Source organism: Athene noctua, chromosome 20, assembly GCF_965140245.1.
Source record: "Athene noctua chromosome 20, bAthNoc1.hap1.1, whole genome shotgun sequence".
Classification (NCBI taxonomy): Eukaryota; Metazoa; Chordata; class Aves; order Strigiformes; family Strigidae; genus Athene; species Athene noctua.
Genome location: NC_134056.1, coordinates 11,156,319 through 11,169,401, shown reverse-complemented (window position 1 = coordinate 11,169,401; position 13,083 = coordinate 11,156,319). Strand labels below are relative to the sequence as shown.

Sequence of the window (13,083 nt, the reverse complement as noted above, 5' to 3'; positions counted from 1 at the left end):
CAATTAGTGAAACTTCTGTTCCCGGGTCTGCTTTTGTGTAAAGGACAATATTAGATGAGATAACTTCACTTTTAGAGTTGGCGAGACAAGCAGTTTAGTGCAAATAAACAAACTGGTGAAACTCATCCCATCATGCACCCTGTTTTAGCTGATGTGACATTAAATGTGATAATTTAAATCCTGGTTAAAGAGTATAAATTGACAATTTTAACCCTGAGTTGCCACGACTGAGCTGAGAGACAGGAACTCAGCTGTATGTCTGTGCTCTTTGTTTCTCCTTTGATGCCCTGCAGATTTTGTAGAGAGCAAGACTAAAAACCATTGCTTTTGAAGGATTCTTGGTCAGCAGGAGCATTCGCTGGAAGGGACACATGGAAACCATCACTGAGGTGGAAGAACAGACAGCTCAGTAGTTATAGGCAGAAAATATCTGCTTTTACCCTAGAACACAGAAGTGAATTGGCTGTTAGCATTCTGACTATATTTTGATGCTGTTCCATTCTTCAGTAGTGGCAGTACTGCAGGTACTGTCTCTCTTGTGGGCACAGAAGAGAACAGAGCCTTTTTTCAGTCACCACCTCTCCTGATTAGGCAGGATTATTCAATATTAACTGTACAATAGCTCAGAGCCTGCCTGCTCCGAGGCATTGTTTCATTAGGTTGATGTGAGTAATCTCAGCTGCAGCCCAAGCAAGATGTGTGCAGGCTGCTCTCATTTGGAGAATGAGTAGCTTGCCATCCACCGGGAATCCCAGGTTTCCTGTGGAGCAGGATCCCTTGTCTCAAGGTACAGTAGTGTAAGTGCTAGCAGGTTGAAATAAGGCGCTGAGGCTCTGGGAGTCCTGCAGGAAAATCACTTGCATCCTCTAGTGACTTACACCTGTGTGATTTCTGTGTATACCCTGTATACCTCTGGCAAGAGCATCGAGCCCCAGAATGTCAGTTGTCATCAAAAACACTGCTGTTCCTGTTACTGAAGCTGTTTTCCTTGACCATGACTCGGTATGAGATGCGCATGAAAGAGCCAGTGAGCAGCACAACGAAAAGGATAAGGAGCAAAGACCAGACCCCTGGTTCAATCCCTTTGAGGAAGCTTGGGCTGTCCTGTGGGATGGTGTTGGTCAGACTCAGCAGGTACCCAAGAGTCCAGCCAGATGATGTATCACCCATCTATTGAAATAAAAAGGAGAAGAGGTCAGAAGAGAAGGAGATAGTCTGCACCTCAAATGTGTTTCTGTGCACAGACCCAAGGCCTCATATACTTAATATTTGAGACTGATCCAAGGATTAGGCTTGAAATGAGGAACTCTCCCACTCCCAGTGCCCTGACTGCACTAATAGGCCTTAATTGCTCTGCCCAACCTCACCCGGCATTTGTACCCACCCCCTCTGCCCATGGGCCTGGGAGCTGCCTCTTTCCTGAGCTGTGCTGCATGTGTGTGCTGTTCCTTCTCCTGCTTACTGGCTTTCCCAGGTGGATCTCGGGTCTACACTGTGGGTAGTTCTGTCTCTGGTCCTGTTGCCTGGTTGAACCCCAGACCTATGTTGTAGGTGGCTTGTCTCTGGCTTTCCCTGGGGGTCCCGGATGGACCCCGGACCTATGTCTTTACCTTGCCTGGTCACCACAGGGCTGACTGACCCACTGCCCCTGCTGCAGCCCTGCTCAGTGGGACCATGCCTTTGCTGTGAGTTGTGAAGAGGTCTGCGAATAAATAGGCTTGCTTTTGTGAGGGGGAGGACCTGAATCAAATCCTCCTTTCCTTAGGGGCTCCAGATCCTGAAGCAGTTTCAGACTTTATAAGCCAGTTGTAAACCCTCACTAGTATAAAGGTGATTGCAGAGAGGTGAGGCAGCACCTTTTAGCTCAGGAAATATTATCAGCAGTCTGTCCTTAGCATTAAGTGGTGATGAATCCATGCTTCCTTCCCCGTTGGGCATAGACCCATAAACATGGTTTTGCTCCAGGTAAGGTTTTTGACCCATCTATTTTTCAGTGGGGACAAGTGTAATCTCTAGATCTCTGACACTGGCTTTCTTGCTTATCACGACTGTGAATTTATTTTGCAAAAAACATCGTGCTGGAGAAACCTAGCTGGTTAGGGCTTGTAGGAGTGGGGACAAGCTGGCTTTACTGAAACCAACCCTCCCTCCTAATTGGAAATACTACACTGTATGTAACTGACCTTCTGGAATGCAGTCCAAACAGACCTGTCAAAGTCAAACATGTATCCCTCTGTACTGAGATGAAAGATGAAGGCAGACACAACACAGTAATCAGCAAGTGTATCCAGGCTTGTTTGGGACTCCTTAACCAGCTGGTGTCATTTCCAAAAGAAGATGGGGAAAAAATAAAAGTAAATATTCAGTAGCTATATTTCAGGCCTGCTATAACTTCTCCTTTCCTGCTCTGGGGCTGACTGTGGGACTGGAGGAAGGGTTTGTGTCCCGTGCAGACTGAAGCTGTTTCCTGCACCCACTGGGCTGTGGTCTGGGGACCAGGGTCATCTCTTTGTGCCTTTGTTCCCACCTTATTGTAGACTAAGTAAAACCATATGTTTGGGTTAAAGCCTAAGCTATAGTGATACTTTCATTTAGGCCGAATGTACTGCACTGATCTGAGGAGGACCACTCATCACTGGCTCTGTCTGTAAGCCTGATGCTTCATATCAACACTGCAGGCCTTGCTAAGGACGGTACCCTTCAAGAGGAACTAAAAGATTGATAAGAGGGGAACATCCTGAGCCAGAAGGAGCCAGAGGCTGGATAATCATGCCTGAGAAGCATGAAGTCAGCAGAAATCGGCAGTAACTGGGGGAAAAGTAAAGGCAGTGGGGAGAGGCCACGACCACTGACTCAATTTAAGACCAAGAAGACGTGCTCCCCCCTCACCCTTTGAGTTTGCACAGAATAATTCAAAGACATGGTAACTTTAAATTGAGATGATGCACATTCTTAATCAGTGAGGGACAAAGTGATAAGAAGCTCCCCAATGTTCATTACAGTAAACATGTATTTGTGTGGTTTCAAGTGTATAAATACACTGAAGTTCTTTTGGGTGCTGTGCTAGCTTTGTGGAAATATCACCTACCATCTCACTCTGTGCAGACATGGAATAAAAGAAATACCTCTTATTAAAGACCAGACAATTCCAAAAGCAGCAGGACTGGCAGCCAGGTCTCCTACAGTTGCTTTGCAGGTGAACCACTTGTTATGATTCTCTGCTCTCTAATTAGATTAATGCTTCAGCCTTTTTCTCAATAGGAGCATTAACAAGATCTTTCTCTTCTCTTCGGAAGAGAAAGTTTTAGGGAAGTGCTTATGGGCTTTGCTACCCCCTTAGCAAACCCTGTAGGAATTGTCCAACTTGAATGTTACTGTGGATGCTTGGTCAGTGTAGGTGCGAATGAGGGTGACACCATAAGCCACCAACTGAGGGAAAGAACATACAAATTCCCACTGACTTGGTCTCCATGGACCCAGGTGAAATGGGAAAGCCCCTGGAGTCTGAGCAGATGTGTTCCTTGCACTTAAGGAGAGGACGGTAACAGGAAGACCAAGGTGATCTACAGGAGCGAGTAGACAGCCTTCCTATTTACTCCTTAATATGTAGTAAAAGGCAGCTATGGCTTTTCATTTAGTTAAGTCCAGCTGGGAGTTGAGAGGAATGAAAATAAGTGGAGCCTGTTTCCTGAAAGTAAAAAAACCCCAACACCAAACCAAAACCAAAATCCAGGCAAATCTAAGCTTTTCCCTGAGGGAGCCAGTTAGTTATGGCTGTCAGTCTGAGCCCCATGGGCTTTTACAACAGACTGTTCCTTGCTTCCCACTCTCCCTTCACCCGAAGTTATTCCACTGTTACCTCTTTAACGGACATCCGACAAATCCTGTCGACAGCCTGACCCAAGTCAGGAGAGAGCACAGTTTCTCTCATGAAGTCCATGGCCTCGGAAATCACCTACAACAGCAGCAAAAATAATCATCGGGTTGGACTGTGCTCTGCACCCTTGCACTGCAAACAGTGCCTATAGGAAGTAAGTGGCAGTGGCTGGGGGGCATTGCCAGGGTGCCCGTTCAGTGTGGGTGGTTACGGTGCCTCTGATGGGTGTGGGGAGGACAAGCAGATCTGTTACTGCCTGGAGATGGAAACTGGACTGTTTCTAGCTCGTGTGCAGCGGCCTTCCCGGCCCTGCCTGGGTAAGTAAACTAGTCCTTATGCTCCTTTGCATGCTGTCCATGGGAGGCTCTCAGGAGCAGGGAGCTGGGGAGATTTCTGTAATTCCTCCCTCTGAAATGCACTCGGTTTCACAGAATCCCAGAATCCCAGAATCATTCAGGTTGGAAAAGACTCTTGGGGTCATCGAGTCCAACCATCAGCCTGACTCTACAAAGTTCTCCCCTACCCCACATCCCCCAACAGCTCATCTAAACGATCCTTAAACACATTGTTTAAGGGTTTAAGGTTTGTCCTAGGATCTTGATCTGGTCCTGGCTTAACAACCCAACAGCTTTGAACACTGGATCCATGCTTGTGGTGGAGTGTGCCCAGATGTTTGCGAGGGGAGTGGCAGAGGATCTTCGGCCTTCATGTGGGAAGACCTGCTCAACATGCAACTCCTGGCTGTCCTATCACTCCTGGCTCTGTGAAGCCCCTAAATTTGTCTCACAAGCAGGCGTTGCTGAGACATGGGTGAAGAAAGCCCTACCACAGCTGTTGGTGGGAAGCCTGTGGTTCATATTCGAACAGCTGGTGCCAATGAGGGGGAGAGGGCAGGAGTGTACATGTGCAGCATTAGCCAGAGTGCTGGCTCGCTTGGCTAGCAGAGGGCACAGCTTGGCTGTTCCCACTGTATTCACTAATAATCAAACTGGTCTCATTTCATGGGTTCTCCATACCAGTTGCCTACCCCAGTGTAAATGAGAACCCACCAGAAACCTGGTCTGGAGGGGCTTGAAAACACTGCTGAAGGAATGCTTGAAGAAGCTGCAGGAAGAGGAAGAGTTGAGTAGGCTTTGCACAAGTCTCTTGCAGGAGGTGGGATTGCTGGAGCCGGTGATGTTGAAGAACTCCTCGGGGCCAGGGATGTTGGATGTGTCATCGCTGACAGCACAAGGCCCAGCATGCACTGATTTCCACTGCACTTCCCGGAAATAGGTGAGGGGCCAGCAGGGATTAGACACAGTTTTAGCACTTCTCTGATCCTAGAGGCAGAACAAAAGAAGGACAGAGGCAGCAGGAGAGGAGGTTGGCATCCCTAGGCTTCACAAAGGAAGACAAAATGTAACAGTGAAGAACAGTTTTTCTCTGGCACCACAATGTTGTAATTGAGCAGGAGGGATGCAAAAGGTTTGCCAAACCTTATCTTAGCTAGTTAACTTCAAGGCCCAGACTGATGCAGCAGGGTCCCAGCTCCTGCAAAGTTCAGGGCAAGCTGCAATGACAGGACCTGCAGTGGGAGGCTGAGGAGTCCCAGCCCTACCTGCTCCCTTAGACCAGAAATACAGTTTCAGTGAATCCTGTACTCTTCACTGTTGGAGGAAAGGGGCTGTTCTGGTCTGCCTCCCAAATGGCTCAACCCATCAAGAATCGATACTTCTTATCTCTAAGAATCCCCTAATATAACTGTGGTGAAGTGGGTCTCCATGTAGGACACTCAGGTCTCAATTAAGGGGAGGTGTGCTTTATTTCTCATAAATTCAGTTTTGGTGGAGACTAAAATGATTCCTCAGTTTGCATCAGATCCTGCCTCCCTTGAGTGAAATAAAGGAAGAACCAAAACACCTGCTTTTTTTCAAAATGAAATATTGCTCTTTTAAAGATGCTTTGGGGTTAAATACCAAATGGAAGGTCCCAGTTTGTTCCTGGCTCCCCTTCTGAGATGGAGGAGGAGTTCAGAGGAGCCAAGGGAAGTCTTTGCCTTTCTTCAGCACCTCTGGAGAGCAGTTTTGTGTTCATGTGTATTAAGTAAGGAGCCAAATAGTGTCTTCAGTTAGGAAACTCTTAAATGAGTGCCTCTGCATCTGCTTGGAGGACATTGATTTGGGCATAGAGAGTATGTTTCACAAATGCACTGGGCTTTTTTAGATATATGCAAATGTCCTCTACTAAAGACATTTTGCCCATTAGAAGCTACACCTTGTGCAACTGTCATTTATTGATATTGTACCCAGGAACCTTGCAATTGCCCTTCTAGCAGATACTCACTCGAATGAGCATAGAGAGCAGCCTGCTGCGGAGCTGGTCCATGCCATGGCAGGGGCAGTGATGAGTGTACACGCTGTGCATCTGCCCATACAGCTGCAGCCTCACTCCCTCTTTTGATGCCTGGTTCTCTTCTTCCACCTTGTAGGTGAGCTGTGTTGAGGTCCCTCCCACGGAGAGGACTCCTGCCATCCCCTTTCCAGAGGGGACCAACTGTCCTCGCCAGTCGTACTGACCCAAAAAGAACCAGAGAGATCAGTTCTTAAGACTTCTACATCAGGGTTGCAGTCAGATGCATTAGTGCACAGAGGGAGAAAGCAGCTTTCTCGTTAGTACAGCCCAAATTTTTTTATTTTTTTTACGCACAGGACATGAGGATGCTGAACTGGTGCCTTTGGAGGAAACAGAGGAGCCATTGTACAAGCACTGCCATCTGCACAGAGAGCTCTGCACAGCCAGCGAGAGCAAACAGGGCTTGCCATCCTGGATGGCTGTTCAAGGCAGTGGTCTCAGCAGGTAGGAGCAGGGGAGAGAGGAGAGCGTGTGGTGGTAGGGAATGGGAGGGAGGTTTCCAGGTGGGAAGATAAGGGCTTCAAGTGGTGCCTTGATGCTAAAGGGATCGTCCTGTCAGAAGAACCCTGTGTTTCATCTTCTGCAGTCTTGCAGAACTGATTTTGGCAATGCTGAAGTTAGCTGAAGTACAGGCAGGAAAGTTTACATGGGTGTAAGCACTCTGTCCCTGGCTGGGGGAGGCTGTATTGCTGCCAGTAGGGCTAGCAACTCCCTAACCAGTGCATGCTTGTTATCAGAACTGCCTTTCACTTCCCTGATGTGGAACAACTCAGTCTAACCCACCTTTCTCTTGCCCTTTGAATTATTTTTGAGACCCTTTGGCTGGAGAAGCCATGGGTAGAGCAAGGAAACTTAAAATGTACTCTTTTTATTTAATGAGTGCCTTCTGAACACAGACCAGGCCCCTATGCTGGGGACAGCCAGCTGCACTCTCACTAGTCTCAATGAGAGGAAATTTGATGGGCTTTTGCAGCAAAAGACTCTGCTTCTCTGTCCACCATCCACAAGATGTCCTGTGGGACAGCTGGACTCCAGCGGCAATCCCACAGCACCCCACAGACCGCAGCAACGCCTGTTTGACCACCAGAGTTCTTGCTGACACCCCAGGGCCAGACTACATACGGTCATCTATGTGAGCATGCTGGATGTGCTGTCCAGTCAGCCTCACCTCTGTTAGGGCAACTGCATGAACGTGTCCATGAAAGGCTGTATTAGAGTTTTGGTCCTTCAACCTAGTTACAGCTGTCTCACATCTTGTTCCCCAACCAGCTGGTGTGGGATATAACCTGCCTCCTCTAAAAGGCAGTGGAAGTTGTGCTTAAGCACTATTTAAAGTACAGGGTTTTAACGATCCCTCCACATGTCTCTGTAGCTGTTGGTTAATGCTCAGTTCAGTTCTGTGCTTGCCAGGCAAGATCGTCCTTTACCTTGAAGAAGTTCTCCAGGACATAGTTGACAGCAACCCAGCTGAATGCTTCCTTGTCTGGACTGGACAGTATGTGTGCCCCCTGAAAGTTGAAGGGGTATGACTTCAGGGCCGCAGTCAGGGCTGCAAGGAGACTGTCAGAGAGTATGTGATCGGTGAGGCTAAAGAGAAAAGAAAAAGAAGGTACATTTATTGTTACAGGACCCTACCAGGAGCAGCCTGCAGTGGGGCCACAGCTGCAGGGCTTCTGCTCTGCTCCCCACTTTGGGTAGTTAACACAGAGACACAGTGACAATCCCACTTCTGCTACTTCCCTCGCATGGCACTGGGGGCAAGAACAGCAGAGGGATGACTTGAACAGTTGTGCCACCACTCAAGAATATGGGAGTTTAGTGCCCTCTGTCACTGAGGGAATCCATGGCCTTGCCCCACTGACCTGGTCCCCTCCAGACCTTACTTTTCCCCAGTATCTAACAGGAGATAAAGGTCCCAGAAATTAGGTGTCTGAGAACAGGGTCCACAAAAGTGTGTATAAGGTGGATCTTCACCACCATTCCCAACCTGCTGACAAGAAACACCCCTGCAAGCCCATGTGGGCTGTCACATAAACTGAAAATGCTTCCGCTTCCAGTCTGACAGGTATTTTCCCAAGCACTAATTGAGAAGCCCTAATTGTGAAGGGGACTTTACAAAGACTGGTAGCAGTAGCAAGACTGTCATCCTCATGGATGCTTGGGGGGTCCGTGTGGAGACACAGCCATACCGTATTCCTCTTGAGTACATCAGGACCTGAAGAAGGTTTACCTGACTAGCAGATTAGGGATGAAACACTGCAGAGCAGACAGGGTGAGATGCATTTACGGAATGATCCGCATGACGTGTGCTGATCTCTGGGTGTGGGTTTGCAACATTCACTCACTTCAGCTGCCTCATGCTGGTGGTTGCTCCCAAGTAGAGGGGGGTTTGGCTGTGCTGATCTGCTGGGATCTCTTTCTGGGCCCAGTTCAAACATGGCTCCAAGCTCTTCACTACTTTCTGAGGAGAATCTGAGTAGTTGGAGACTCCTGGACCTGAGGACCAGGGGAAAGAATGAAATTTTCTAAGGAAAAGTATGAGAGAAGTGTGAGAGCTGTTACCCAAGAGGTTGCTGTCCTAGGGCATGGATAAAAACAGGACCTGTCATAGGCAGAATTAAGGAGTTCCTCCAGGTAACTGTCCTGCTGAAGTATGGTACTGGGAGCAAAACACATGTGCATGTAAATCCCAAATCTCACTAAGAAAGCCCTAGTTCTGCTGCTGAGACATCCCATAAATGACCACATATCAGCCACGTGACTGCTGCAACAGCTGAGGCTGCCTCAGCCCACAGAAGACAACATGTGTCTTTAGCTGCTATAAAAGATAAGCAAAAAGACACACTGTCATGCAGACAGATCTGAGGCTGATGTGTCACCTCTCCTCCAGCCACTTCCTCTTGTGTTGGCGGAGATGGCTTCTGAGCCCTGTGCCTGCAAGCAAGACACCCCTGCTCTAGAGGAAGCTGGTGCTGTGCAGAGAGAAGCTGTGTGCAAGCCTTGACTCATCTTTCCAGCAAGTTCCAATGGAGTCTTAAATGGTAATTTTTAACTACTACCCAGAAAGAGCCTCACTTCCCCATCCTCTGGCCCACTTGTCTTCCCAGCTGCATGACTCCCTCACCACGTGCTTGGCTCTCCTGGGCCCTGTATAGGGCTGAGCTGCAGCTTGCCTATGGCTACTGAAAGGCTGTGACTGCACTGCCACGCACAGAGGACTACTCACATCTGAGTGAGAGACCTGCCTGGCCTCTTGTTGCTGACAAACTGCTGCACCACGCTACAGTTGCTGGTTTTAACCCAGCAGGGGAATGTGGCAGCAGTCAAGGGACACCTACAAAGTTTCACGGAGCCCATATTGCATCTTCTTCTGTGGGTGGTCTGTATTGCTTACAGTCTGAAAGGGCACAAATCCTCTGCCCTGCTTGTTGTGCAGCTGCCCTTCCGCAGCACACTGGTACTGAGAGTTCAGGGTTTCCCAGCATCCTGCTATAATCAGGCTTCAACATCAAAGCAAGATTGAGAGATAGGGAAGAAAAACCCCAAGCGTTAATGCATGAAGCCCTTTCAGCTGGTTTTGGCAGGGCCAAACTCATTCAAACTAGTGAGGGAGACCCCAATATTCTCCAAAATGTGACACCTAAAACCAAACTGAACTCATGCTTGTGCTGTCAAATTGCACATAGGGGGCTGGAGTCTTTTGCACCTCTGTTGTCCTGGAGCTACACCACTTACTGCCCAGTCAAGAGGAGGCAGAAGATACCAGGAGTCACCCTGCAGCCAGATTTGTCTCCGTTGCTGTTCACTGTCTTGCCTGGTTGAGAAGCTCAGCAACTTGGCTCTGCCACTGATCCACGTGGACATCAGGATGAGTCCCATCCTCTCTGTGTGCTTCCCTGCCTGCAGCAGGCCAAAAAACCTGTCACCTGCTACTGCCGAGTGCTCTGATGTCCAGCTGTGTATGGCCAAATCTGCCCATGTTGAGAAGACCCGTGCTGAAAATAAGCAGTTTGTGCTTCACCATCACCACAATTTCAGTGTACAGCTAGATGATACAGGAGCCAAGGAAATTGCAGCAACGGTCCATGCACAGATCTCTGGGTTTCTATCCATCCCATGCCAGTCCCACAGACCACCAAGTATGAATCAGGCACCTTACCTTGCACAGGGCAGGAACTACATTCCTTGATCACCCCAGTCTTGTTTGCCTTGGTGGTGGTCCACTGGTAGATGAACAGGATAGTGCGGGATGGGCCAGCATCCAGAACAATGGCATACTGGAAAACCCCCAAAACAGTCTAGATAAACACGACCGAATGCATGCTGCTTTGTTATTGTAGGGTTACTCAGCATCATGTAGGTATTCTGAGTAACCCCTGGGTGTGCACTGCAGTATCTGTGTTAGCTTTTTACATTCAAAGAAAAGGTGAAGCCAGAAGCCGATGTGGATTTGCAAAGAATCATTTGCATTTCTGAATATACATGAGGAGCAGCAGGAATGGAGTAACACCCAGAAATACATCAGCCCTACAGTGGCATGCTCCATAGCTGTTCCTGAAATCAGGTAGAGGGCTTCCACTGAGAGCTGAGCCACCTGGAACTCAGGAAAAACAGGTCCTAAAGCAGTGGGAGATGGCACTATGCAGGCTCTCACCTGATTCTGGGACTCAAAGTGCTGCTGAAGCTGAATTGGTTTGCTAAGGAGATAAGGGGTTTCATGCAGGAATCGCAGGGCTGCGGCTTGTTCCTGCTTCTGAGGAACCCGAGACTCCCACACGTGTTTGATGCCCCACTGCAGAGGTGGTGTGACATGGGTCGGGTTTGCCCCGATGTGTGCCAGGCCCGTGGGAGCTGCAGCACGCTGGGACCAGCCTGCACTTACACTGTCCAGTGCAGCAGCCCTGAGGTGACTGGGATAATGTCTTGGCAGAAACCACAGCAGTGACATGAGATTTCTCAACACCTTATCCACTGACAGTTCTCCTATTGCCTAGCAGTGAGGTCGAGGGCTTTCTCAGTCTCTGCAGCCCCGTGTCTGGTCTATTTGCTGCTTGCTGATCTGCACCTCTTCTGTGAGGGTTAGGAAGTGAGATGCCACTGGGTTCCCCTGCAGCACAGCACTGTGGCTGTTTTGGATGTCTCCACACTCAAAATAGCCCCAGTGCTAGCCTAGGGTCTCCTCCTCTCCCCCCTGTTATATGACCCCAAACTGGGACATGTCCTACACAGATGGGAAAGAAACTTGTGAGATCTAGAAGGTGCATGGCAGGGTACGGTCTAAGCTGTGTCTTGCACAGAAATAGCTGTAGCTGTAACTGAGTGGCAGGAGAGATCTTCTGAGAGGTGGATGCTAACATGGTCGGAAGGGTTGTAGCACGAAACAGAGTCTAGCTGCAGCCTCCAAGCAAAGCTGTCTGCCTACTGCCTTCCTGGGAGCAACCAGCTGCACCAGACACAGCGCCTGGGCCAGGAGATGGAGCAGAAATGCGGGAGGAGGATGGAGCTCCCTGCCCAAGCCTGCTGGCATCCTCCCACACGAGTGACAGCTCGTATTTCTCACAGGGACACGTCGGCTGCCGCAAAAGAGGAAGAAACAAATGGTATTGGCAGAGGAACCTGGATATTTTTCCTCCTTCACAAAATGAGAGGCTGCTACTGGGAACACAAGGGAGGAGGAGGGATCACTGTGTTTCTGCCCCAGCTCAACACCAGGGAAGGGCAAAGTGCTTGCTGGGCAGAGCATGGAGGAATAAGGGGTTATTTTTAATCCAATTTTGTTTCCAAGAGGAGTGTGGAGAAGGGGCAGTATCTCTAAACTCACAGGTTAACCTACTCCTGTTCAAGTAAACCGTAGCGTGCCACTTGATCTTGCCTCAGCCTTGATGCATCAAGAGGCAGAGTGGATGGGCATTAACCCCCCTGTCACTGGGCAGATCTGACCCTGCTGCATAGAACAGGTTGGTTCTTTGGTTAAAATCAAAAGAGGACAGAAGAGGAAAAGGTATGGAAGATAATTATTTTTTGTAAAGACAGAAGCAGCAGTTCAGGGCCAAATTCCAACTGACTTTCAAGAGGGACTTGGTCTTTCCCTCCACTGACACCACTGGTCCCTTGCTGCTCTGGGGTAGCTCCTGACATGGGCTGCCTCTTCTCAGCCTGTGGTGAGCATCTCTGCTGGATGATATCCAGCCTGTATTTTCCTGACCAGCCAAAGGGGTTGTCTTGTTTTTGCTTTGAAAAGCTACAGCATGTTGAAGGATAAGACCCATCCTCAGTCTTGTTCTAGTCCCCTCCTCAGTTTGTTTTGGGCTGGTAACCAAGTCAGTAGTGCAATGAATGTAAAAAGCAGCAAAACACACCAGGTTTTAGTTTAAATGTCCAGCTTGCACAAGGCAGCAAGCAGGTTCTCCTTAAGAAGCAGCCCCAGAGACAAGGAGAAGGTCCTCTGCTTACTGCCCTGCTTGACCCCCGGCTTGGCCACACCTTGGGCAGGCGGGCACCCTTACCTTGGTCCTGAGAGGGGTGATGGGCACATCTTTAGTGGAGACGCAAAGGAGCACAATGCCCGTCAGTCCCGCTGCGATCACCAGCCAGGGGGGAAGGAGTTCACGCCAAGACATGAAGCGCTTTCTCCTTTCACAAAGAGTCAAAAGAGGAAGCAGAGGAGCAGCAAACTGACAGCAGCTGCTTTTTACAACCTTTAAAAAGAGGAGAAAGGCGGGGCTGGGACCAGGCTCTGACTTCAGCCCAGCCCCAAGCCACAGGGACCACAAGGAGCGCGTGGGCCATGCTGCAATGCGTCAGGCAGCTCT

The 13,083-nt window shown here is 49.1% G+C and overlaps 1 protein-coding gene across 1 annotated transcript; it reads right to left on the bottom strand.

Moving 5' to 3' along the window:
- Positions 1-939: 939 nt before the first annotated feature.
- Positions 940-12,891, bottom strand: LOC141968712 (ectonucleoside triphosphate diphosphohydrolase 2-like). The gene is made up of 9 exons (XM_074923733.1): positions 12,778-12,891; positions 10,431-10,548; positions 8,617-8,767; positions 7,699-7,858; positions 6,203-6,430; positions 4,927-5,199; positions 3,860-3,955; positions 2,184-2,315; positions 940-1,170 (listed from the first exon to the last, which is right to left on the bottom strand). Exons 1-9 carry the CDS (start codon positions 12,889-12,891, stop codon positions 940-942), a joined length of 1,503 nt encoding a protein of 500 aa, XP_074779834.1.
- Between the last annotated feature and the right edge of the window lie 192 nt (positions 12,892-13,083).